Source organism: Haemaphysalis longicornis, unplaced genomic scaffold (genome assembly GCF_048455015.1).
Source record: "Haemaphysalis longicornis isolate Haplotype H1 unplaced genomic scaffold, Haemaphysalis longicornis Haplotype H1 scaffold_12, whole genome shotgun sequence".
Taxonomy (NCBI): domain Eukaryota; kingdom Metazoa; phylum Arthropoda; class Arachnida; order Ixodida; family Ixodidae; genus Haemaphysalis; species Haemaphysalis longicornis.
The window spans coordinates 104,342,580-104,364,535 of NW_027526225.1; the positions used below are offsets into that span (position 1 = coordinate 104,342,580).

The following is a 21,956-nucleotide window of genomic DNA, read 5'->3' on the forward strand; positions in this document are numbered from 1 at the left end:
AGTGGCGCACCCAGCGGAGTATGCAGCGGCTACCGTCGCGTCTCTAACACTAAGCTGCTTCGCATTATCGCGCGCGGAGCCGCAGGTGTTGCCATTCGTTGCGCAATCCCGGATGGGAGAGGAGGAATGCCGGAGAGGAGGAATGCCTCGCATACTACTCAGGGTTCCCCTACGGGAAGATGACGACGGTGGTTGAACGCGAAGCTATCTCGTGATGGATTTTTCGGTTGGCCAATCCCTAGGGGCATCCTGCCACAATCATCATCAGCGGTGCCTGGCCAGGCATGCGCAGTGGGGGTGTGGTACTCAGGGTTCCCCTACGGGAAGATGACGACGGTGGTTGAACGCGAAGCTATCTCGTGATGGATTCTTCAGTTGGCCAATCCCTAGGGGCATCCTGCCACAATCATCATCAGCGGTGCCTGGCCAGGCATGCGCAGTGGGGGTGTGGTACTCAGGGTTCCCCTACGGGAAGATGACGTTGGTGGTTGAACGCGAAGCTATCTCGTGATGGATTCTTCAGTTGGCCAATCCCTAGGGGCATCCTGCCACAATCATCATCAGCGGTGCCTGGCCAGGCATGCGCAGTGGGGGTGTGGTACTCAGGGTTCCCCTACGGGAAGATGACGACGGTGGTTGAACGCGAAGCTATCTCGTGATGGATTCTTCAGTTGGTCAATCCCTAGGGGCATCCTGCCACAATCATTAACGTTAAAGTACATTAACGTTAAAGATCCCCAGGTGGTCAAAATTAATCCGGAGCCGTCCACTTCGGCGCGCCTCATCGCCTGCGTTGCGTCGGCACGTTAAACCCTACAATCAATCAATCGAATCAAGGATGGGAAATGAGGGGCTCGGTAAATTAAGACAGAAATAGGGATTGGCAGCCAAGAATGCCAAGGAAAAAAAACAAAGGGGAGAATGCAGTAGGTCATTTATTATCGCTGAACCAGTTTTCTGCTAATGTGGACACGAAAATTTCCTCGGCTGGATAGTGGTATACTGTTTCGCAGTAAAACTGCTGCAGGGGAAAAGGAAAAAAGGCTCACCATGAGATTTGCAGTTGGGATCATGCCACTTATTTTCCATGGCTGCAACAAGGATGAAAAAGTCACAAAATGGCGCTGAAATTTAATTTGTCCAAGTTGAATGTGTGTGGATCTGTGTAGTTGCTCAACTAAGCACAAAGAGGTCAGCAGGGTACGCAGCAGCAAGGTCTGTAAAATAATTTTATTCACAGTGCACGCAAGAGGTAGAACATGCTGCGGGAGATGCCCTCTGAAGACGCGCATCCTCCACACCCGCAGCAAACTTTAACGGGTGCAGATTCATAAAGGTCTTGCCAGGGAACAGCCATTGCTCAACACTCGAAAAAAACATGCAGTGCTATATACATGTACGCATGTCCTTGTACCTAAGGGATAGAAAACGTTTTATACAGTGGGGTTAGTACATTAACCCCTTGTAAAAGTAGCAAATGAAAACGAAAAGCAGTGTAGGCCTCAGACTGTTGCTATCATTAGCATCACAAACTGTGAACTCGTAAACCCTATGCCCTGGCTGGAATGCTAGCCAGTGCTCTGTGGCTCGGGTAGGTGGTGTTCAATTTTAAGAGTTCTCAGAAATCCCAAAGGTACCCTGAACAATTCAAGGGGTGAAGGTGTCAGTCATCACAGCTTTTGTGCCTTGTCCTCAGTAGTAATCACGTGGCATTGCATCTATAACAGCCGCAGTCCAGTGCTTTGTGCGCCATGTTCGGTTTTCATCAGATGTCCTCCAATACCCACAAACATATTTCTCTACGCCAGCGTCCTTCATCACAGCCGCAGACGTAGGCTACCACAGCTCTGATTCCTTGTCGGCTGAAGGCACTTCAATCACTCGTGGGCCGTCTGTCAGCCTTGCCACTCGTTCCCCTTCCACAACATCGCCGATGACCCATGCTGGGTAGCCTTCGAGTTCCTCAATTTCCGCACAGAACGCCTTGGCATTTTCCTTTGGAAGGCACATGAGGAGTCCACCTGGAAGGAAGATAAGGGAGAAAAAAGGAGGCCTAGCTCATTACTGAACAAGTGAGCTGAGGCGGGCTAGCTGGTGCATGATGCTACTTAGAAAAACCGCGTTAAAAACGATACGACAGGAAGAAACGACTAACACTGCGCTGACAAACGACACACCGTCAGCGCAGTGTTTTTCGTTTCTTCCTGTCGTACAGTTTTAAGCGCTGTTTTTCTACGTAGCCTATTACACTTTGGGGAACGCGTATGAATCTAAGGGAAACATCTGCCTCTGGGGCCCCAAGTATATTCGCAATGACTGAAGTGGTTTACTTGGAGGCAGTTACCTAAAACGCCCCCATAAGGCTCACGGGTCTTTTCCTGTGATTTATGTCGAAAAACAAAGGATGCCATTAAAAGAACAAAATTTATTCAGGTGATGTGCTTTTTTGTGAATACTGGCTTCGTTGACAGGGTTCAGAACAAAAGCAGAAGCCAGTGAAGCATAGGTTGCATCAACATTTGTCATTATCATTAGTGACGATAATGAACTATAGAGCCCCTATGCGACCCATGCATACAGCATTTTAAGCACTAAACTGTTGCAGTAGCTGATACACAGGTAATAATCAGATCCATTTTTTACACTTTTATTTCTCGAGGCTAGTCGTGCAGTCATTACATGAATGTAGGGATTATATGCATATATACTTTATTAATATTATACACACTGTGGTGCCAGTAAGAACAACACTGCAATGGCTGCTTATGCTATTGCAATGTGGGACAGTATATTTTAGCATGTCCTAGCAGCAGAGTGTGCGAGACATTAAGAAGGGACTTTCAAATAAAGCCCTTATCGTATGCACATGCGTGGCTTATGAAAATGGCTTTCAAAAGTTTTGGGAGAGAGTACAGTGGTAGAACACAGCCTCCATTCTGCAATGCCCTTTTTAGCCACTATGGCAAAACAAGCACAGCGAAGCATAATCAAATTTCAAGCTTTTAACACAAAAGTGTTTTATTCCCGGATACACAAAGATCTTAATGACGTCATATCCGTCACGGAAATGACGTCAGTACAACGAAGCAAGGGGCCTGTAAAGGGTGCACCCCTGCACACAGGGTCTTCTTGCGGGGAAGCAACCTTTAGCACTAAAGAGTACGTTATACTTTGGGTTGTTCGTTTTTGGGCTTTATATTTTAACACAAAAGTGTTTTATGCCGGGATACACCAAGATATCACTGACGTCATATCCGTCACGGAAATGACGCCAGTACAGCTTTGCCGAAGCGACCTGCCAGCAGGACGTCGCTCACCAAGCAAACCTACAAGACAGCCGCCCACCCGCAAATCATGCTCAGCTTCAGATTTCGCTGCACATTTCACTTTTGTGTTTCACCGATGCCTATGACAGAGGAATCGACCACAGTTTTTTTCAGTCCTCCACTGGCCAGCTTGTTTCCCTGGTGTCTTCCACAAGGACAGTGCCTATTCACTTGAAAATCAGGAGCTCAAAGTTGAAACAAGTGCCGTATGATTTGAATTTATGACTCCTTGGCAAAAAAAAAAAAAAAAAAAAGTAGGGAGTCCCTTCAATAGAACAGGATTTCCAGATTTGGCACTTCCGTCTCGTTTCAAAGTCCCGCGGTGCATCCTTAACTGCGAAATCTGCAACATCAGATCAACCTGTTTCTTATTTCCCCACATTCCCCGACGCCCAGTCTCACCGGAGGTCTCGGCTGAGTACCCCTGCATGAGCTTGAAAGAGGTGCCAGTAGCAGCCAGCAGGGCGGGGACCTTGGCGATGAGGGGCAGCGTGTGGATCACAAAGCCCACGGAGCGCTGCTGGACCTGGACCAAGTTCTGCGCGTGTCCCAGCAGTCCGAAGCCCGTCACGTCCGTCGCTCCGTGGCAGCCGTGCTTGTGCATCAGGCGGGCCCCTGCATCAACAGCCAAGCTTCGTATCAATTGGCAACTAAATCAAGCATACTCTCGCAGATCCTCTTCTGCAGTACACCAGCACTTCTACTTCGTTGCTCAGAACGCCTAAAGCTCTTTAAGGGGCACACTGGTCTTAAAACAGCTCCTTTTAAGTTTTAAGTAAACTCTGTAAAACTTGCCCGCCTTGCTGCTTTCTTCCCACTGATTTCAAATTGATTTGATTGATTGTAGTGCTTAACGCGCCGACGCAACGCAGGCGATGAGGTGCGCCGTTGTGGAGGGCTCCGGATTAATTTTGACCACCTGGGGATCTTTAACGTGCGCCGAAACCTCGTACACGTTTTTGCTTTTCGCTTCCATCAGAAGAGCGGCCGGCGCGGCTGGGAATCGAACCCGCGACCTCGTGCTCAGCAGCGCAACGCCTTAGCCACTGAGCCAACGCGGCGGGTCACTGATTTCAAATATGCCACTATTTTTTTAGTCAGCCACTTAGTCACCAAGATAATTAGAGATAATTAGCCATTTTTGGAGGAACAATAGACAAAACAGTGCTAGTCACAGAACTGTAATATTTATATTTTCCAATATCATGAACCCTGGTGAATGCAATAAGAGAATCAGTTTTTTGATGCACCGCTTGGAAACAATTTTACAGCTCATTAAGCTTTGCTGGGCACGAGTCGCAAGGAAGCATTTTTAATGCCCATTTCAAGCATCAAAGTTCAATGAGCTGTAAAATTAGTCCTGAAGCGATGCATCGAAAAACTGATTCTCTTATTGTATTCACCGGAGTTCATAGTCACAGAAAATATAAAGATTACAGTTCTGTGACTAGCACTGTTTTGTCTACGGTTGCCCCTAAAATGACTAATTATCTCTAATTATCTTGGGAATCAAAAAATAACGGCATATTTGAAATCGGTGGGAAAAAAAGCACCAAGACTGACAAGTTTCACAGAGTTTACTTAGAAATTAAAAGAACTAGTTTTAAGAGCCACGTCCTCCCTTAACCCTTTGAGGGTCGAATTTTTTCGCCAAATGCGACCCCCCAGGGTCGATTTTTTTATTGCTGATTTAAATTCTTCGGATGAATCTATTTCGAGAAAAAATTATAGTAATTTTTTTAGGGTGACCATAAAGTGACAAAAAAATGGTTTGTGTTGTCATATATATGTGGTTTATTCATGAGTAACACAGGAAAAATTCTAAATAAAAACGAGAGAGTAACAAGCCGGCACCTTTTGAGTGAATCAAAATCAGATAGACATCAGTTTCGCGGGCGCAAAAAGTGGGAAGCGCCCGGAGGACGATACCAAAACCAGCCGCTGCGCGCGTGCGGGTGTGTGCGGTCGGATGTGGGAGCAATAGACGGCGCACCGCTCATAAAATACAAAAAAAGGAGAAAAGAGCCTCATCAGTTTTGCAGGCGACCTTGGTCTGTGGCAGGCGCAAGAAGCGAGAGGCGCCCGGGCGTCAGGTGGGCGATACCCAGCGCGCCCCCTCGTTAGCGGATGCGCAAACGATAGCCGGCGCGCTGCTTAAGTAAATCATACAAAAATAAAAAGAAGAGCCATCGGCGCAAGAAAAAAATTTGACGTATTTCCGAAGTGTGGCAGCACATGCCAAGCAAGAGAAGTTGTTGAAAAAGGCTTGCTTTTTAAAGATACAAGCGATGCCGTACATGTACGTCATTGACCAATTTGAAAGTGTTTGCCAATGCCGTACATGTACGGCCGTGACCCTCAAAGGGTTAAAGGTCCACGCTCTTTCACTCTACTTGCAATGCGGCAGCGGTTGAAACTGCGCACATTTGGCTTCACCTCGAGGGCTGCAATGTCAACGCAAATCTGCCCCAACAGACCACACACTGAGCAAGCAGAGAGTGCAAAACGGCATGAGGAGTGCGAGGCAATGACCGACCAGTGAGATTGAGGCGTGCCATGCAGTCCATGGCCCGGAAGTAGACCCTCTGGACGTCCTCCTCACTGATGCCGGCCTTGTCCAGCTGGGCTCGCCTCTCCGGCTTCTCCAGCCACTGGTGGGCATTGACGGCCACCTGGGTGCCCAGGGGCTTGGTCAGCACCAGCACGTCTCCCGCCCGGGCGTTGTCTGGCCTGCGGGGAAGGAGGGATCTGATGAGCCACTGCAGGGGAACTTCAGCATCAGCTGGAGCTATCATTGATAATAACCATATGATAACTAAAAATGACCGAAAATAAATCGATTGGGCATTTTATCGAGCCTTGATTGACTGACTCTAGGGTTTAACATGCTGACGCAACGCAGGCGCCGTAGTGGGGGACTCCGGATTAATTTTGACCGCGTGGAGATCTTTAATGTGCGCCAAAATCTTGTACACACAGGCGTTTTTGCTTTTCTCTTCCATCAAAAAAGCGGCCGCCACGGCCGGGAATCGAACCCGCATCCTCATACTCAGCAGCACAACACCTTAGCCACTGAGCCACTGCAGCGGGTATTTTATCGAGCCTTTGCCAATCCCCCACAGTATGTGGGGGATTGGCACTGGGATAATACACTGTACACTGGGATATAATACCCAACAAAGTTGCACGAACTTCAGCATCAGGCAATGCAACGGCGGATAGCAATCATCGGATGACTGAAATAGCATGCATAATTATGCATGCTAAGGCACAAGACCAAGGATGCTCCACAAAAGTTAAACATTTAGCCTACCAATCCTTGATACTCCCAAAATTAGAATATGCATGCGTCGTGTGGGACCCTTACACTAAAACTAACATTGACGCTTTAGAAAAAATTCAGCCGAGGGCAGTTCATTTTATTTATTCTCTGTATAGGCCTGGTAGTTCTGTCACTAACATTATGCTATCCTAAAATTATGCGATTTAATGGTATCCAAACTTTGCAGTCATGATGCACATTCTTGCGCCTAAAATTTTTATACTTGCTTTTAATTGCAAGCTTGTTTTCAACCCCCACCCCTGTCTCACACCAATAAGAAAACGTCAGACACGGAATTCACACACACTCTCTTGAACCTTGCACTTTGCTCGTACTAACTTGTCCAAATTTTACCTTTCTTCCTCACACCCCAGAAGAGTGGAACAGTTTGCCTGCTAGCAGTTTACACTCTATACCAAGCGCATTCACGCAGAAATTTGAAATTGTTTTCTAACTATTACAACTGTTCTGCGTACCCTCCCCAAATTTTTCCTCTTGTTGCTTTCGTATAAAAATGTTCCGCTTTCAGCTTTTCCCCCTTCTTTCGTAGCTGTTGTATCAAAACATTGTATATGAATACTGTATTGTTCTGCCCCTCCTGCTTTGGCCTCTAGCCAGCAGTCTTACTTAGTTGTCGGTAAGTGTGTGAGTACGTGAGTGAGTGAGTAAGTAAGCAAGTAACAGTACAAGTAGTAAAAACTAAAAAAAAAGCAAAAGTAAAGTAAATGAGTGAGTGAGTGAGCAAACAAACAAAGAAATAAATAAGTAAATAAATAAATGAGCAACCAACGCAACGGAAAGAGCAAGCAGGACATGAGGAATGCACTCACGAGATAATGTCAGACTCGCGGCACACTGCCGACGCCACCCCGCCAATCATTGGCCAGGGGTTCAGCACCGTCTGCCCACCGGTCACCCTCGTGCCAGCTTCCTCAGCCAAGTCCTAGAGGAAGAAGTGCAAAAATTGCCGGGGAACTGAACGGAACAACTTTGCAGCCCTAAGGAATTCCCCACCACCACAGCCCTGCAGCATGCAATAAGCAAAATATGTGCAAAAGGTGTTGCAGCGTTGTTGTAGACTTAAAATTTCTCTTATAGCAAACCAACTGTTTATTGTGGCTACAGTGGAGGAAATCCTCTCTTGTGCACTGTAAAACTGTAAAACAGCAGCATTACTTATACGTGCCAAAAAGAAACGGTCAGGCTGCAACAAACCACCATCAAGCATTTCGTTTTGGTACCAACAGATGGCACAGCTGTTGTACAACACTCGAAGTCAAAAAAGACTTTTTATATGTTTCGAAATAAACAAGTGTGGTTGCCAGTCTTAGTTTTAAACAAAGGCAATGCCTTTGTGTGAAGTTTCAGCGCAAATGAGCGACCATTTTGCTCAAAAATAATTAGTAATTAGGCGTTAACAATAACAATGCAACCTCCCGTATGTTGCATCTCGTTGCATAGATAGCTCGCTCAGCCAGCGATTACAAATTGTGGCACTACCTACTGCACCTTGCCTCAATTTCTCACATCTTACAGAACAAATAGCACTCCCGATAGACGACAATTCCTTGGTGGCGGAACGTGTGCTAGTTCTTCCCATTAGTACCTGCCCAGTCTAAAGCTTCCTTACATCCTTCTTCTCTTGTGGTCATCATCTCTTTTCTTTTTTCTCACTAGAATGACATCTTTCACAACAGGCATACAGTGCCCCCCACAAATGGAGGTACCCAAAGTTGAGGTTCCCAGTTGGTGCAGGTAACTCGCAGAGAAAACCACTTCGCAGCCCCGATAACAGAACAGCCAGCGGGGCGTACCTTGATTCCCTTGATGAGAAGAGGCACCACGATGTCCCTCTGCTTCTCGGTGAGCTTCGTGCTCACAGCCATCACCATCAGCATATTATCACAGCGGGTCACTCCCAGGGCATAAAGGTCCGACAGCACGTTGGCGCACGCTATCTTTCCCTGTCGCGCAAAGGGAGAAGACACGCTTGCTCATTCAGCACGTAACTGTTGCAAGACAAACTTCTCTAATGCCCGTGCCACACATACACGAAAAATGACATTGTTTAATAAGGCCTTAAGATACCGAATGCCATTAACAGGGCGGGCTGTGCTACACGCGAAAACACAAAGGCATCAAATGGGTTAGGCATGATGGCGATAATGACCAAAAAGATTTTAGAAGTTTTTAACATAGAGAAAAATATGTTACAAGGATTAAGAATGTTTTTTTTGTGAAAGAAAACGTTATGAGAAATAGTGTTTTCTCAAAAATGGTGTGAGCTGTTTCTAAAAGTGGCTTCTGCAGCTGCTGTCGCCTGCCAGCGGCAGCCAAATCTGAAAAATTTAATACGACAAGTAAAACGATGTTTTGCCTTTTGCCGCTGTTTAGTAAACTTCATCTTCAAATCTTCGCCATCAAGAGTGCACAAAAAATCGTCTTACTTCGAAGTTGAGCTATGTTTCTGTGTCAACATTCAGGTGCTGAGAGTTTTGTTGGTTTCATTTGGTGCTCATCGCGTTCGAGAGTAGGCAGATTTAAGGCGTTCGTGAAGGTGAATGAGTTGTGCGGGGCTCCTTAAACCAAAAATGATATTAGAGCGAACATCATTGAATTTTGGCGAGTAGCAGCAAAATAATGGCATAAACACTTTTAAGGCATTCAGCACTTAATGTCATTTTTCATGTACATGTGGCACGGGTACTAGATGGAAGCCACTATAATGACAGCTTGGGGCTTCCAAATCTGCCTGCTTTGGAACAGGCATGACCATTTGTGCAACAAGTATACCTGCCGACTTGGTGACTTAGAAATTTGTAAAACCCAAAGACCAGGGTTAAGTTTAAAAGGAATAATGTTCTGTGACAAGCGCTCTCACGTCTTCACAACCATACGTGAAAAGCGTCAGTCTTGAAGAGTAATGAGCAACAACTTTATTGGGCAGGACAAGCAAATTCCGACATGCGCGATTTCAAAAAACACTTGGTAGTACTGCAGCATCTTCACACCCGCCATTGCGCTGCAAAGCAACTACCGCAGTCATACTGCATCGGACGTGGCAGTCATACAAAGAGCAATGTGAACATGGAAGTCCTAACTGGCCCCCAAACAGTGTGTGCTATAAACAGGCTTGCCGAGGTATAGGTGAGTTCCGGATATGGATGCATGGCCCACCCCGGGAAGATGACAGAATTGCAGCTTCTGCAGACGGTGATAAGAAGAGTACGTATTGCCCTCTCAAAGCGGCGCAAGGTACCATAGTGTTGCTTCAATAGATGTTCCAATTTTTTTCGAAAATTTGTAAAATGTCAAGCGCGATTCGTGAAATCGTAATACAGGTCAAAATTCGTGCATTTTACGGAAAATTCGGGAAAGTTGGCACGCATTGGCAACAAGCTTGATACGCAAGAATGGTAAATAAAGGGTGAAAAATGAATGACGCTCCTAACATTTTGTTCAGTAAACGTTAACCTGTTTTTACAAATCAGCCCTTCTGTTGGAGCAAAATGGTTACTCCAGTGACAACCTGCATTTACAAACAGCAGCACTTACATATAAAAGCACAGAAGCAGCAAACAGTGGCAACAGCCCTGCCGTCAAAACTTACAGCAATGTAAGGATCCTCAACAGAGGGGTAAAAGTAGTCGATAGTTTGAACCAGGGAATATCCAGAGTCTCCAAGAGGCACAACACTGGAGTCCATGCCAATATCTGTAAAAAAAACAAGTTGAAGTATCCCCTTATGTATTAATCCGAAACGGACATTTGAGGGAAAAAAAAACTGACTATTATGATTCTGTTAACTGAAAACAGCAATTGATGCTTTCAACAGCACCTGGGTATCTGGTGACGTGACTAGAAGTGTTGGCAACAAAATAACGGGGCCCACGACCATTACTGCGTCACATTTTCACAAAAATGCATCCGTAGATGAAATGCAAAATACATTTCTTTTACAGGTTTCGGAATCTTGTTTAAATTGTTCAAATATGAATTTCCTAGGGGAGCGAAACTATCCTTAAATATATTGATATAACTTTATCGAGAGCGACAAAGCTTGTGTGGCTATGCTCTTGCAAAACGATTCAGAATAAAATTGTTAAAACTTTTCAGATGCACTTACTCTGTCTTGTCACTGTATTCGCAAACAAGGTAAAGCTTTCAGGTGTGCTAATAAAGCCAATCTGTAAGTACCTTACTTGAAACAATTATGTCCTGTTAGATGAATTGCGATCTTTTATTGGATACTGCCTTTGAGCCGGAATAACAAATACAAGACGCTCGTTGCCTGTGTTGCACTGCTGAAGCATTAGGAAGTTGAAGGTGTGCAAATAGACAGCAATTGTTTGATCAAGCAAAAATGCTCAAACCCCATAGTGAGTGAGGTCAGGTCAGAAACCGCCCATTACTTTGACTAGATAAATTTCTTTCCAGTAACTTGGAGGATGCATGACACCCTACTCACAAATCTGTTTATACAGCACTCAATTTAGTGTGTGTCAAGCATATGTTCTGGACACCAGGTCTAAGCAATCACTAGTGGAAGGCCATGAAAGAACGTGACTGCTTATACTTGCAAAATGAAGAGACACGCGTAACCATTACAATAGTGCACATGTCGATGATTTGTACCTACTCGTTGATTGATTGAGGGTTTTAACGCGCCGACGCAACGCAGGCGATGAGGCGCGCCGTAGTGGAGGGCTCCGGATTAATTTTGACCACCTGGGGATCTTTATCGTGCGCCGAAATCTCATACACACAGGCGTTTTTGCTTTTCGCCTCCATCAGAAAAGCGGCCGCCGCGGCCGGGAATTGAACCCGCGACCTCGTGATTTGTACCTACTCAACCAGGAAGTAAATAATAATAATAAAAAGAAGCACAGGAAACACAAATACCTTTGTGTATAGCGGTGAAACAGACTTAAATGCACTCTGTGTGTAGAACTCCACAGGGATATTTGATATAGGACTGCTTATATTGCCTCGGGTGAAATGTCCTCCCAGAAATGCATTTGGGCATAGCAGTGAGGCAGACTTCAAAGGGCCTAGGTGTGCGGCAGTGCGGCTGGAAAAATCAAAGCCCCTTCGTCTAACAACAAAGATGGCTGAAATGCAACGCTTTCTTCCATTTAGTTGTCGCAAAGTTCAATCTCCTCAGGGATTCGTTCGTTGTCAGCCCATTATGGCCGCCGGTGATGCAACGACCATGTGCACCTGTGTCTAATGCCAAAACGCCTTGCACCAAAGCTAACTTTCTCACATGCTTTAATGAAGAGATTAAGATGATGATGATGGCCTTGAAGTGTTTGACCCGTACCCGTTCGAGGGAATTGGCCCGGGATAAAGACTGTGCCCTTGCAGCGGACCTGCCTTTGTGGGAACTCGCTGTGCAAGTTGGCTCTTCTGCAGAGCATTTTGGACTTAATGAGTGGGATTTTGACTTTAAGGCATTGGCTTTCGACCAGAGGAAGCTTCATGCTTTAACCATCTCTGTTCACGCACAATCACCATCATCGTCAGAGAAAGTTGGCTTTCGTGCAGTGCGTCTTGGTGTGGACGGTCGTCATCAGTGCGCCAAAGAAAGCTTCAATCGCTACAAAATCCAAACCGCCTCAACCGTGTCGGGGTGCCACAATCGGATAGATGATGGCTTTATAATAATGCGAGACATCCAGGTTTAATTCCGACCACGGGAAGTGTTTTTCTTTTCTTGAGGCACTTGTGTAAAGCTGGCTTTCCTGTAGTGCGTTTTAGTGCACGCCATCGGTAAGGCACACAAAGCTTCGCTTTAAAACTGCAGAGGGGTTTGCTGACGGGTCGGTGCTTGCGCGTAGACCGTTCTCAAAAATGTCTGGGCTACTTTTTATGTCGGAGTAAAGAGAAGTGACGGGCGCTGCTGAGTGAGACATTCGCAATGCACGCCCCTTGATACAAACGGTGTAGTCGGAATGACACGTTTTGCCCCAGCGAGAAAAGCGTCATCAACAGACCCCCTTGAATTTCCCCGTCCATGAAGAACACACCACGCACCGATCTGCGTTCCCTCCGGGTGGTGCGACACTGTCTGCTGCGCCTCGCCGTCTCCCCTCAGCGAAGTTAGCAGTTTGTTGAGCACCCCCTGGGGAACCTTGCAGCCTCATCCCTTCATGTCGGCCAGGCCCAAGAGCCGAAACTCCGGCTCCAGGCCATGAGCGGCGTTGTCGAACAGCCGGTAAGTCACCGTCGGCCCGTTCGCACCACGGCGGACCACGTAGCTCCGGCCGGCTGCGCTGGCACCTTCACCGCTCATCGCCGCAACGTTTTGCACCGTGGCAGGGAAATGCTTTCCGACGCTGCCACTGAAGAGAAGAGGAAATCAAACAGTGTCAATGTGAAGCTGTACTAAACGAGAATGCCGGTTTTAAGAGCACCGCCGTGGCTGCAGGCAGCAGTGCGCCGCGCGCCTCGTTCAAGCAAGTGACTTGCCTGGTAGCGCTTCGCAGAATCTGCCGGCTGTAACTCCAGCGGCTCGAATATCGAACGAAAATGGCAGCCTTCATGTGCGCTTCCTTGAATACGCGCTTCTTTTATTTCTTGAGTGTTGCGCTAGTTGGAATAAGCTGTAATAACAACAGTAAAACTGGCGTTCCGTACGCAATCTGAAGGAACCCTAACCAGGCGCTCACTAGAGGCGCTAGTACTGCTAGCGTATATAAAGTTGACTTTTTTTTGTAGAAAAGAACAAAGTGTTTTTTAGTGAAAAATATAAGTAATGTGGCAAATTTATTTTTAAAATAATTTTAGATTGTCACGTTTAAAAATATGAGCATAGGTACAGTTGCTGCTGGTTGGCTAAAAATGTGAAACGCAAACGATTGCCGCCCCGCCAGGCGATTTCTGTGGTCAGCCGTGCCTTAAAGGTACGGTAGTGTCGTGCCTAGGGCTGTTTATGCTGTAGCTAACCCAGCGGGAAAGATAAGTGCGCTTTACTTGTGCGCGATAACGTGAGTGGCTTTTACTACTCCTTGAAGGACACATACTTACTTCGAGTGTCTTGAAAGAGGCTTGTTCAGAGCTTACCGCGAACCGGTACTGATAACACAAAGCCTGCTCTGTTATCGTGCCGCAGGACCGTTGGAACGTTGGGCAAAACGGGGTATGTAATGTTTACTTTGCCAGGCTGTGTAAGCCCCTAAAATGCCCTAGAAAGAAAGGTACTATAAAGTAAGCATCGTAGTGCAACAAAAAAAAATATAGCAGAACTTTCACTCGTTTTAAGGTACACATACCTGTGTGGTTTAATTTACAAACGCCATGCGGGAATTACTACTGATAATAATAGCAGTTCGACTCCTTATCGGCGTTTTCATGTCACAGTGTGACTTGATATGATAAAGAAGTGCATGCCTTGTAGCTTTCATCTCATTTTTTGAGCAGTCGTCACTTTTTTGTTGCTCAGAATGGTCTTTATTTGAAGTCAATTACAATTAACACATGCAGTATTGTGATTACTAAGTGTTGCAGCATTGCTAGGTGGCTTTCACGTACCAGCTTCGTTTTGTTTCATTGCAGTACAAATGCACTTCATCGGCGGACTTGTTGCTTCTACAAAAAGATAACTCATTACAACTGACCTCATTTTGTCAAAAATGGACAAAAATTCTGGTGTTCAGTTATAACACAATGTATTTTTTACAAGATCTCATTAGGCTAATTTATGAATTAGCCTCATGGTCTCGGGCTGTACAATATAAATTAGACAAGTTCATTTATTTTGTGCCACCTGTCAGTTGCTTGGATCCTTCAGTTGCTTGGATCCTTTAATTGCTATGAGTACTTCTCCCGGAGTGAACGATTCCATTTTTGCGTGAAATCCTCAGGGCAATTGCACATGTTCGGCTGGCAACAGCAGCTTTCCTTTCAGTTCTCGAAGCAAGAGAGCATGCTCTTTTCAGCTACCCTTGTGAGCACACGTGATGCTTGAGATCTATAGTTGATTTCGGTGCCTGTTAAAGATCCCCAGGTGGTCAAAATTAAGCCGGAGCCCTCCACTACAGCGTGCCTCATCGGCTGCGTTGCGTTGGCACGTTAAGCCTTACAATCAATCATTCAATCAGATCATTCAATAGTCAATGCACCCATATAAATGTATTGGTGCTAAACATGTAGAAATAGTAATGTACAAGATTTCATCTTACAGTAATAGGCTTTTAAAAAGAAGCAACAGAAAAAAAAACACATAATCAATAAGTGTGCTTTTGGCAGGAGTGTACGCCACAAAGTTATACTTGAGCATATTACATTACAGTTAGGTAACGTACAGCACTCAATTAATGAACGGTTAAAATCTCATTGTGGGTTATAACAATATTACGTCATGTTTGCCTGATCGACAAGGCCTACAAAGCTTATTCTGCAGCCACAAACTTCCTACCCAAAACTGCAGGAGAAATATTTCTAGATCTTCTAATCCATTCGAATGGAAAGACACAACGGCATATGATCCATTTTCCCTCAATTCGAATTGCCAGCCATCCCATATGTTCCAAAATGGGAAGATGCTGATTTGTCAAGGGTCTGCCTAAGCTTTACTTGAGCTGAAAAAGAACAGACAAAATACGTTCGCACTGTATCTCGCCATTCATCTACCGTCTCGTGTCTGACCCTTGAAGAAGTCAAAACATAAAATCTATTTGAAAAATATAGTACTATTCAGAATAGCATACTGGTCTAATCTACCTTCAGTGGACCTCCTATGCATGTTCTTTTCACAAATCTATGTATCCCTTCACACACGGTCGTAGCTTCTCGATGTCCACGGGGATGCCGATGTTGTCTTTCTTGCCGTTGTCCGGGTGTTTGACAAGTTCCTTCACGTAGCTCGTAGGCAGCTTGTGCTCCAAAGCCCCAGCCACGATGACAGCCTTGTAAAGAAGAGAGGGCTTGCATTGCTTGCCAGCTTTAGACGTTCCGTAGAAGTATGTGCGGCAGACCACTTTCTCTCCCGACGACAGCTTCACGGACACGTCAGTGCCCTTGTACTCTTTTTCTTGCCTGCATTTCAAAATGAACGCGTGCAGACATTTTTTTCAAGCATAAAAAGTATAGTGGAGGCCGTCTAACAACATCGAGGTTATTTGTCAGCCAAGGTATTAAATGTTCACAATGTCTGGCGAAGGCACATTTAGTGAGGGAATTATGAATGTTCAGCTTGCAAGAATTTTGGATCCTTTAAAGTTTTCATCTCAATATTATGGTAGTTCTAGCAGATATTCTTGTTTTTACACTTTTCAGTTGAATTGACAGTGTTTTTCAATATCACATAAAGCGTAGTACTCAACAGCTTATGCACATGGTTTTTTTTCTTAATCCCCCCTCAAAAAAAAAAAAGTTGGGGCGACGGGTGTTCTTCTATGCCCTAACAGACGTTTCAGTTACCCTAGCAGAAAAATTTGTCTATCCATCTATTTGTCTAGATATCTTGTTAAAATAATGCTAAATCACCCAAATAAAAGCACGAATGTAGGAAACAGTTGAAGTGACCGCATTTTTTGTCTTTTCTATTTTTACGCAAAAGACCAAACCTTCACATTCTCGAGTGTTAGATTCAAGTGTGTAGAAACTATGTAACCTGAGGCGACTGGTAACAACTGCACAATTTTTGTAGTCATAGAGCTGCTCCGTTGTGCATGTATGTCGAAAGGTTTGCTGGTATACCTCCAAATACGTTCTTTTGCTAGTCAAAACCTACAAGAACACCTGCAGTCACACACAAACATCCATGAAAAACAGGAATAGCAGTCAGAGTAGTTAGTCAACCATGTTGCCTCACCTGGTGACTCATCTGGTGACTATCAAGTCACCAGGTGAATCTACGCGGATCAGTGCGTTGTTCTACACCTCCTGTTTAAGGCCCTGAAAGTGCAGACTGCACACATGATGATTACCTGTGGCACGCCTACATAAAACATAGTGCGAGTTTACGCGCATGAAGTTGTGCTTTCCGAAAGATTACACTCTTAGTTAGTAGCGTGCGATCATTTGCAGAAAACTTACTCATCAAGGATGTGTATGTTCTCTTTTGGGATACGCCACACCACTCCGTGTGCCGTACGCTTAGCGTCTTCACGAAGGGCAGCTAGGGCACCCTGCCAAGTTTTACAGTCATCCAGAAAGTCCACATAGTAGCCCTGCACAGACCAGCATTCAGTTGTCAGTCGCACCACTTGAAAGTGGTGCGACTGACAACTGATAACCGAGAAAGTGCGAAATCGCACTTTCTCGGTTATGCGAATCAGTCACCGTAAGAACTGAGGCTACGTTTAGTACAAACGGAGATGTAGTTTTTGCGCGATTAAGAGTAAAAGAAAATGACCCTGCATACATGCTATGCTGAGACGATGGATTCAGTGTGCGTACTAGTCATTCGAATGAAAAAAAACCCATGCGATGATTTTTTGCGCACTAGCTACGAACGATCTAAATGTACACCAATACATGGTTTTTGAGATAAAGGTACAGTATAGCCCGCTCATAGCGAACCCGGTTTTAACAAAATAGCGGCTATAACGAACAAATCTTCGTCTCCCGTTACCATTTGTACACATAGATTTTGTGCCCAGATATTGCAAAAAGCGGATATAACGAACTGATTTCAGTTTCCCGATGTGTTTGTTATGAGCGGGCTCGACTGTATACTGTTGTACTCCTCCGTCATGATCGATGCGCGAATTGTCTCATCTAGAACCGTTCATTTTTCTCGATTTTCAAGTAACCGTGTTGACACGATGAAATCCCGGTTTCACGCATACACTGTGTGTTCAGATATCTTAGAGCTTTTTGGTCGAACACCAGTCTATGGGGAAATGCATTAGCTTTTCAACAGGACTTCGTCGCTCCCACTAAGAAAGCTTTTGCTGTAATGAGCAGGTTGATTTTAACTGCAAAACAGGTTCCTTGGCAGCCACAGAGACAGCCGTGCGGTAGCGTTGCTACAAAATGCATTGCAAATGCTCTAAAATTAAAATTAGATTCTAAAATTCTAAAAATGTTCTAAAACGCAATACCAACGAAGCAGGAGGGGACAAGCTCTCACTCTCGACTAAATTTATTGGATGCAGCGTCACGTATAAAAACAATCGTTAAGCGCAGGGGAAATGCACAGTTTGACCCACAGAAGAAAAATGTAAAATGGGCACCTTGAAAGTGAAGCTTCTAAAAGGACGTCTCGTTATCAAGTAGGTGCACAGTCATGTCACTAATGCACTGATCGCCTTTTTTCTTGGTATAAAAAGCTTCTAACAGTTCTCAAGCCAGAGTGGTCTCGATTCTGCCAAAAATTTTGCTCTACTCAAAAAAAAGCTTCCATTTTTATGTTTCACAATGATAAGTAAATGTGCGCACGTTTTGCTGTTTAGCGACAAATTATGTTCACGAGCCCTATCGTTCACGCATCTGCCCGTCTGGCCGATATAGGCCTCCCCACACGATAGAGTGCTTTGTAACACAAAAGGCAGGTCAACTGTGATTACCTGCCACTCAGTAGCAATAGGTCTCTGATAGAGTAGGGAATGCTAAAAACGTAACAATTGAAATCAAAGTTCTGGGGAATTTCCCGCGCTGCTGTGGTATATCACAAACTAGTCGAAGCGAATCAGCAGAACTTGTAAAATTGTAAATTTACAATGTAAAGATAGATGCTAGCAATTTTGTTTATTATGCAGTAAAATCCCGTCAATTCAACTGCTGTTAAAGTGAAATTTTAGTTAATTCCGACAGATTCGAGTGCAATTCAGTTAATTTGGAATCCCCACCGAGTTCAGCTGAGGAAATACAGCAGTGCATTCTGCCGCGGCCGCACTTCAGCTGATTCGGATTCGCAGCAGAAATCAAAGGCGCACCTAAAAAACTTTGAAGTTACGACTTCTCACCGAACTGGATGTTCACTTGCGCTAAAAGACGCGACAACAACGGATGACCTACCATACACGACACAATGTGCACTCTGCCGTGTATCTAATCTGTTGTCATCGTGCTTTTTGTGCGAGTTAAAGTGCACTGTATAATATGAACCTGCCCAAACCTATACCGTATTTTCGCGCGTATAACCCGCACCAAAAATGCGAAAATTTCAGTGGCAAAGTAGGGGTGCAGATAATGCGCGGGGTCTTTCCTTTAGTGCAGCTTCACGGCAATGCGCGTTGTGCCATGAAGCTCCTATGCAGTAAGACTGACAGCCTTTCAGTGAGGACAACGGCTCAAGTGATAGCTCTAGCGAGAGCAGTGACACTGAGTGAACTGTCACTTTCGCCTTGCAGTCAGTATTCTACTTGCTAAATATGCGCTTTTTCTGTCTACATAGTACGCAATGTGTTGCTTGAGCAGTAGCTTTGGTGCAGCCTTTCCTGTATCAAATGTGCGGGAAATACGCGAGGATTGTTTTTTTCTTCTCCGGCGGGCTGAAAGTGGGGGTGCGGATTATATGCAGGGGCAGGTTATCTGCGTGAAAATACGGTACCTCGTTTGGCTATATTTCTCACTCAAGTCTACATCACAACAAATGAAAATATTATTGAAAAAAGAGGGTTCGTGGCTTTACTGAAAATTCTGAAGCCAGAAAGTACCCAGTCTGTTGTGAAATAAACAGTGGTGAAGCTATAAAAAAGGCCCACTTTTCCAGTTAAAACTACAGCCTGTTTTAGCACCCCTAAAGCTCACAAGTTCCATTTACTACACACAGCTATGGAAGCTTGTTACCAAATCTTGTCATTAGGGGATGACCACAAGGAAATCTGCTATGGTAGCAATGAGTATTAGTGATTATAGCTGGTGGCTGTTGTATAGCTGGTTATATGGTTATAGCTGATTTGTGCAAGAGGGGTCGCTGGTGACCAAACAGCAATGACTTATCACAGCGATGAAAGTTTGTGACTGAAGACCAGGTTGAGTTGCGACCTCCAAGAAAGCTGAGCAGGCTTAACCGCTATTGGACAGTTTTTCGTCCAGCTTCAAGAAATGTTGCTGAACTTGCAGGTGGTTTAAGCGTTTCAGCAAAGTGTAAAAAAAAAAAACTAAAGAGCAGTAAGAGAGTCATCCTTTAGCATTGCAGGTTGTGCAGCATTGAATATAAAGATCTGACCACTTTTAGTACTGTTAAACTTTACAGCATAAGCACGTACTGGTTGACCCAAATTGAACTTCTGGCACTCAAACCAAAAGGTGAATATGCAAGCTTAAATATCTTTCAGTACTGGATAGGAATTTTTAAACCTGTTTCGTGTGAAAGTTATATTTCATTTTTTTTTCAGACAACAGTACATCAAAAGCAGGGAAACATAAGTGCTGCCATATGCAGTCGACTTTTGATAATACGAAGTCGCTTAATGGAATCGTCAGATAATTGGAAGCAAAGTGAGGGTCCTATCAGCTTTGTATGCAACCATACGCGAAAAAATGCTTGGCAATTGGAACTTAAAGTCTAAATTATCGGTTAATTAGAAGTTATTTTCCAATCTAAAACCTCGAGGCTGTTGGAGCAATAAATTTGATATTTTTAAGGTGAAATGACAGCTTTTTGCACAAAAATTTGGTATTTTTGTATTTTTTCCTGGAGAGGACAATGCAGAAGAAGCACTCTGACGTACCCCGGGCTGATCCACAGAGCAGATCCACAGTCTGCAGAGTTTATTTTGTGCAGCAATATTCTGCAACCAAGACGACCAATTCTGCAACCAATTGATAATTTTGTTTTCCATAAGCAGTGAGATTTCAAACTAATAAAATTTTCATTTTTGTTCTCTGCGGTTATTTAGAAGTTCGTTTAATTCGAAGTTTTTTGCGGTACGTCTGCGGGAACTTCGTATTAACGAGAGTCGGCTGTATAGTTTGTCGCACTCTGCCAGGAAGTACTCTTGAAGTACACCCCAAGCAGCAGTGGAGGTTTGGAAGGGCGACCGAATGGACCGCCTGTTTGCGTGAGGAAAAGGGCCTGTAATTTAGCGCGCGCAAACGTCGTGGCGACCTAGAAATCTGCGAAAGGTCGTACCTCGAGTGCTCCAGTAGCAAAAAACTTCGCTGTAGGGTTGCGGATGTGCATCCGGTGGGACCACATGTTGCTGCCGTATGCAAAATAGAGTACTTCGTCCGGTTGCTTTTTGCTAGCGTCCGATGAGGTCATCTTCGCGCACGGGCGTTGCCGGACGTGTGAGGGGGGCGGGGGGTCGTTGCACACAAAACTGGCAAACGCGTACGTGGATCTCGATGTGTGTGCAACACTCTACAGGCTGTATGATGTCACGTACCGCGAGCAGTGTGCAAAGTACACAAGCCGATGGTTGCGGAACCAGCAGCTCATTGTTGTTGTTCTTCCTCTGGTGGCACATACCCACGTGGGGGATTGGCCAAGAAACAGGGTGGCTTTTTGGGGCTAAAACGCCCACCTCATAGCCCTATACAATCAGCCTGGAGGGATTGGGGAAACGGTTACCGAATTATATAATAGATCAAGAGAAGAATCAGTGAATGACGCCATTTTTGGGAGAAAAGGCTAAAAAATTTTGACCGGGTTAGCAGGACATGCGTCTGGTCTCTGATATGTACGCGTGAATGGCCGCAATAATCCCTCTATGACAAAACCCCAGGGATGTAACCCCGAACGAAAGGAGCACCGGCATCGACGGAGGAAGGCCAATGCGTTGAATTGGTGCGGCTAGATACCGTTTCCGAATGAAAGAAAAACCGCGGCAGTACAGGAAAAAGTGTTCAATTGTTTCAATTTCACCGCAAGCAGCACAAAGACTGGAGGAGGTGAGACCAGCGCGATGCAAATAAAAATTAAGCTGCGGTATTGTGCATCTGATGCTGGTTAAAGTGACCTCACACTGGCGGGACTCGCAAAATCTCGCATTCCAAGTGTGAGCAAGATGGGCATAGTCATCCAAGCCTGTGATAGTACCTTCCTGTGTCATCCCTAGCCGTTGATATCTTCGGAACCTTGCTTGCGCCAGGGGAAATGGGGTAGGGCTGAGGTCCACCGTAGGGCTGTCTAAAGATGAACCGGCCAAAGAGTCAGCCGTTTCATTGAGCCATAGGCCTCTGTGCCCTGGGACCCAGATGAGCCGGATGTCGCGTAAATGGGGAGGCATAAGGCGGCTGAAAATACGGATAAGTAACGAATTTTTTCGAGATGTTAGCACGCGTTGCACCACTTGCGCTTACACCGCGTGAAAAAAAGAAAGAAGTTTAAGAATCATGCGACAAATTACTGAGTATGGTGAGCGGGGCCCCTTTCCTCACCAATCCCCCTGAGTGGGTATGAGTTATGT

The 21,956-nt window shown here is 45.1% G+C and overlaps 3 protein-coding genes across 5 annotated transcripts in view; 1 reads left to right on the forward strand and 2 right to left on the reverse strand.

The window, feature by feature from the left end:
- Nucleotides 1–1,212: 1,212 nt before the first annotated feature.
- On the reverse strand, nucleotides 1,213–13,280 carry LOC144163170 (inactive selenide, water dikinase-like protein). 2 transcript variants are annotated; one of them, XM_077693992.1, is made up of 8 exons: nucleotides 13,120–13,280; nucleotides 12,685–12,986; nucleotides 10,259–10,362; nucleotides 8,463–8,612; nucleotides 7,479–7,591; nucleotides 5,863–6,056; nucleotides 3,729–3,941; nucleotides 1,213–2,021 (listed from the first exon to the last, which is right to left on the reverse strand). In XM_077693992.1, exons 3-8 carry the CDS (start codon nucleotides 10,352–10,354, stop codon nucleotides 1,837–1,839), a joined length of 951 nt encoding a protein of 316 aa, XP_077550118.1. In that variant the 5' UTR covers nucleotides 10,355–10,362; nucleotides 12,685–12,986; nucleotides 13,120–13,280; the 3' UTR covers nucleotides 1,213–1,836. The 2 variants fall into 2 exon arrangements, with proteins under 2 accessions (XP_077550118.1, XP_077550117.1); XM_077693991.1 differs by having other exon boundaries at nucleotides 12,685–12,992.
- Nucleotides 13,281–13,602: 322 nt separating this feature from the next.
- Nucleotides 13,603–21,956, forward strand: part of LOC144163171 (phospholipid-transporting ATPase ABCA1-like) — a 149,673-nt gene continuing 141,319 nt past the window's right edge. The window contains exon 1 of one of the 2 annotated variants that reach the window (XM_077693995.1): nucleotides 13,603–13,789. The gene's annotated coding sequence lies outside the window, so the exon portion shown is untranslated. The remainder of the gene's footprint in view (nucleotides 13,790–21,956) is intronic. The other variant, XM_077693993.1, reaches the window with a different exon arrangement.
- Nucleotides 13,886–21,006, reverse strand: LOC144162110 (gamma-glutamylcyclotransferase-like). Its single transcript, XM_077692601.1, has 3 exons — nucleotides 20,678–21,006; nucleotides 16,690–16,823; nucleotides 13,886–15,687 (listed from the first exon to the last, which is right to left on the reverse strand). The coding sequence occupies exons 1-3, from the start codon at nucleotides 20,807–20,809 to the stop codon at nucleotides 15,402–15,404; spliced, it is 552 nt and encodes a 183-aa protein (XP_077548727.1). The 5' UTR covers nucleotides 20,810–21,006; the 3' UTR covers nucleotides 13,886–15,401.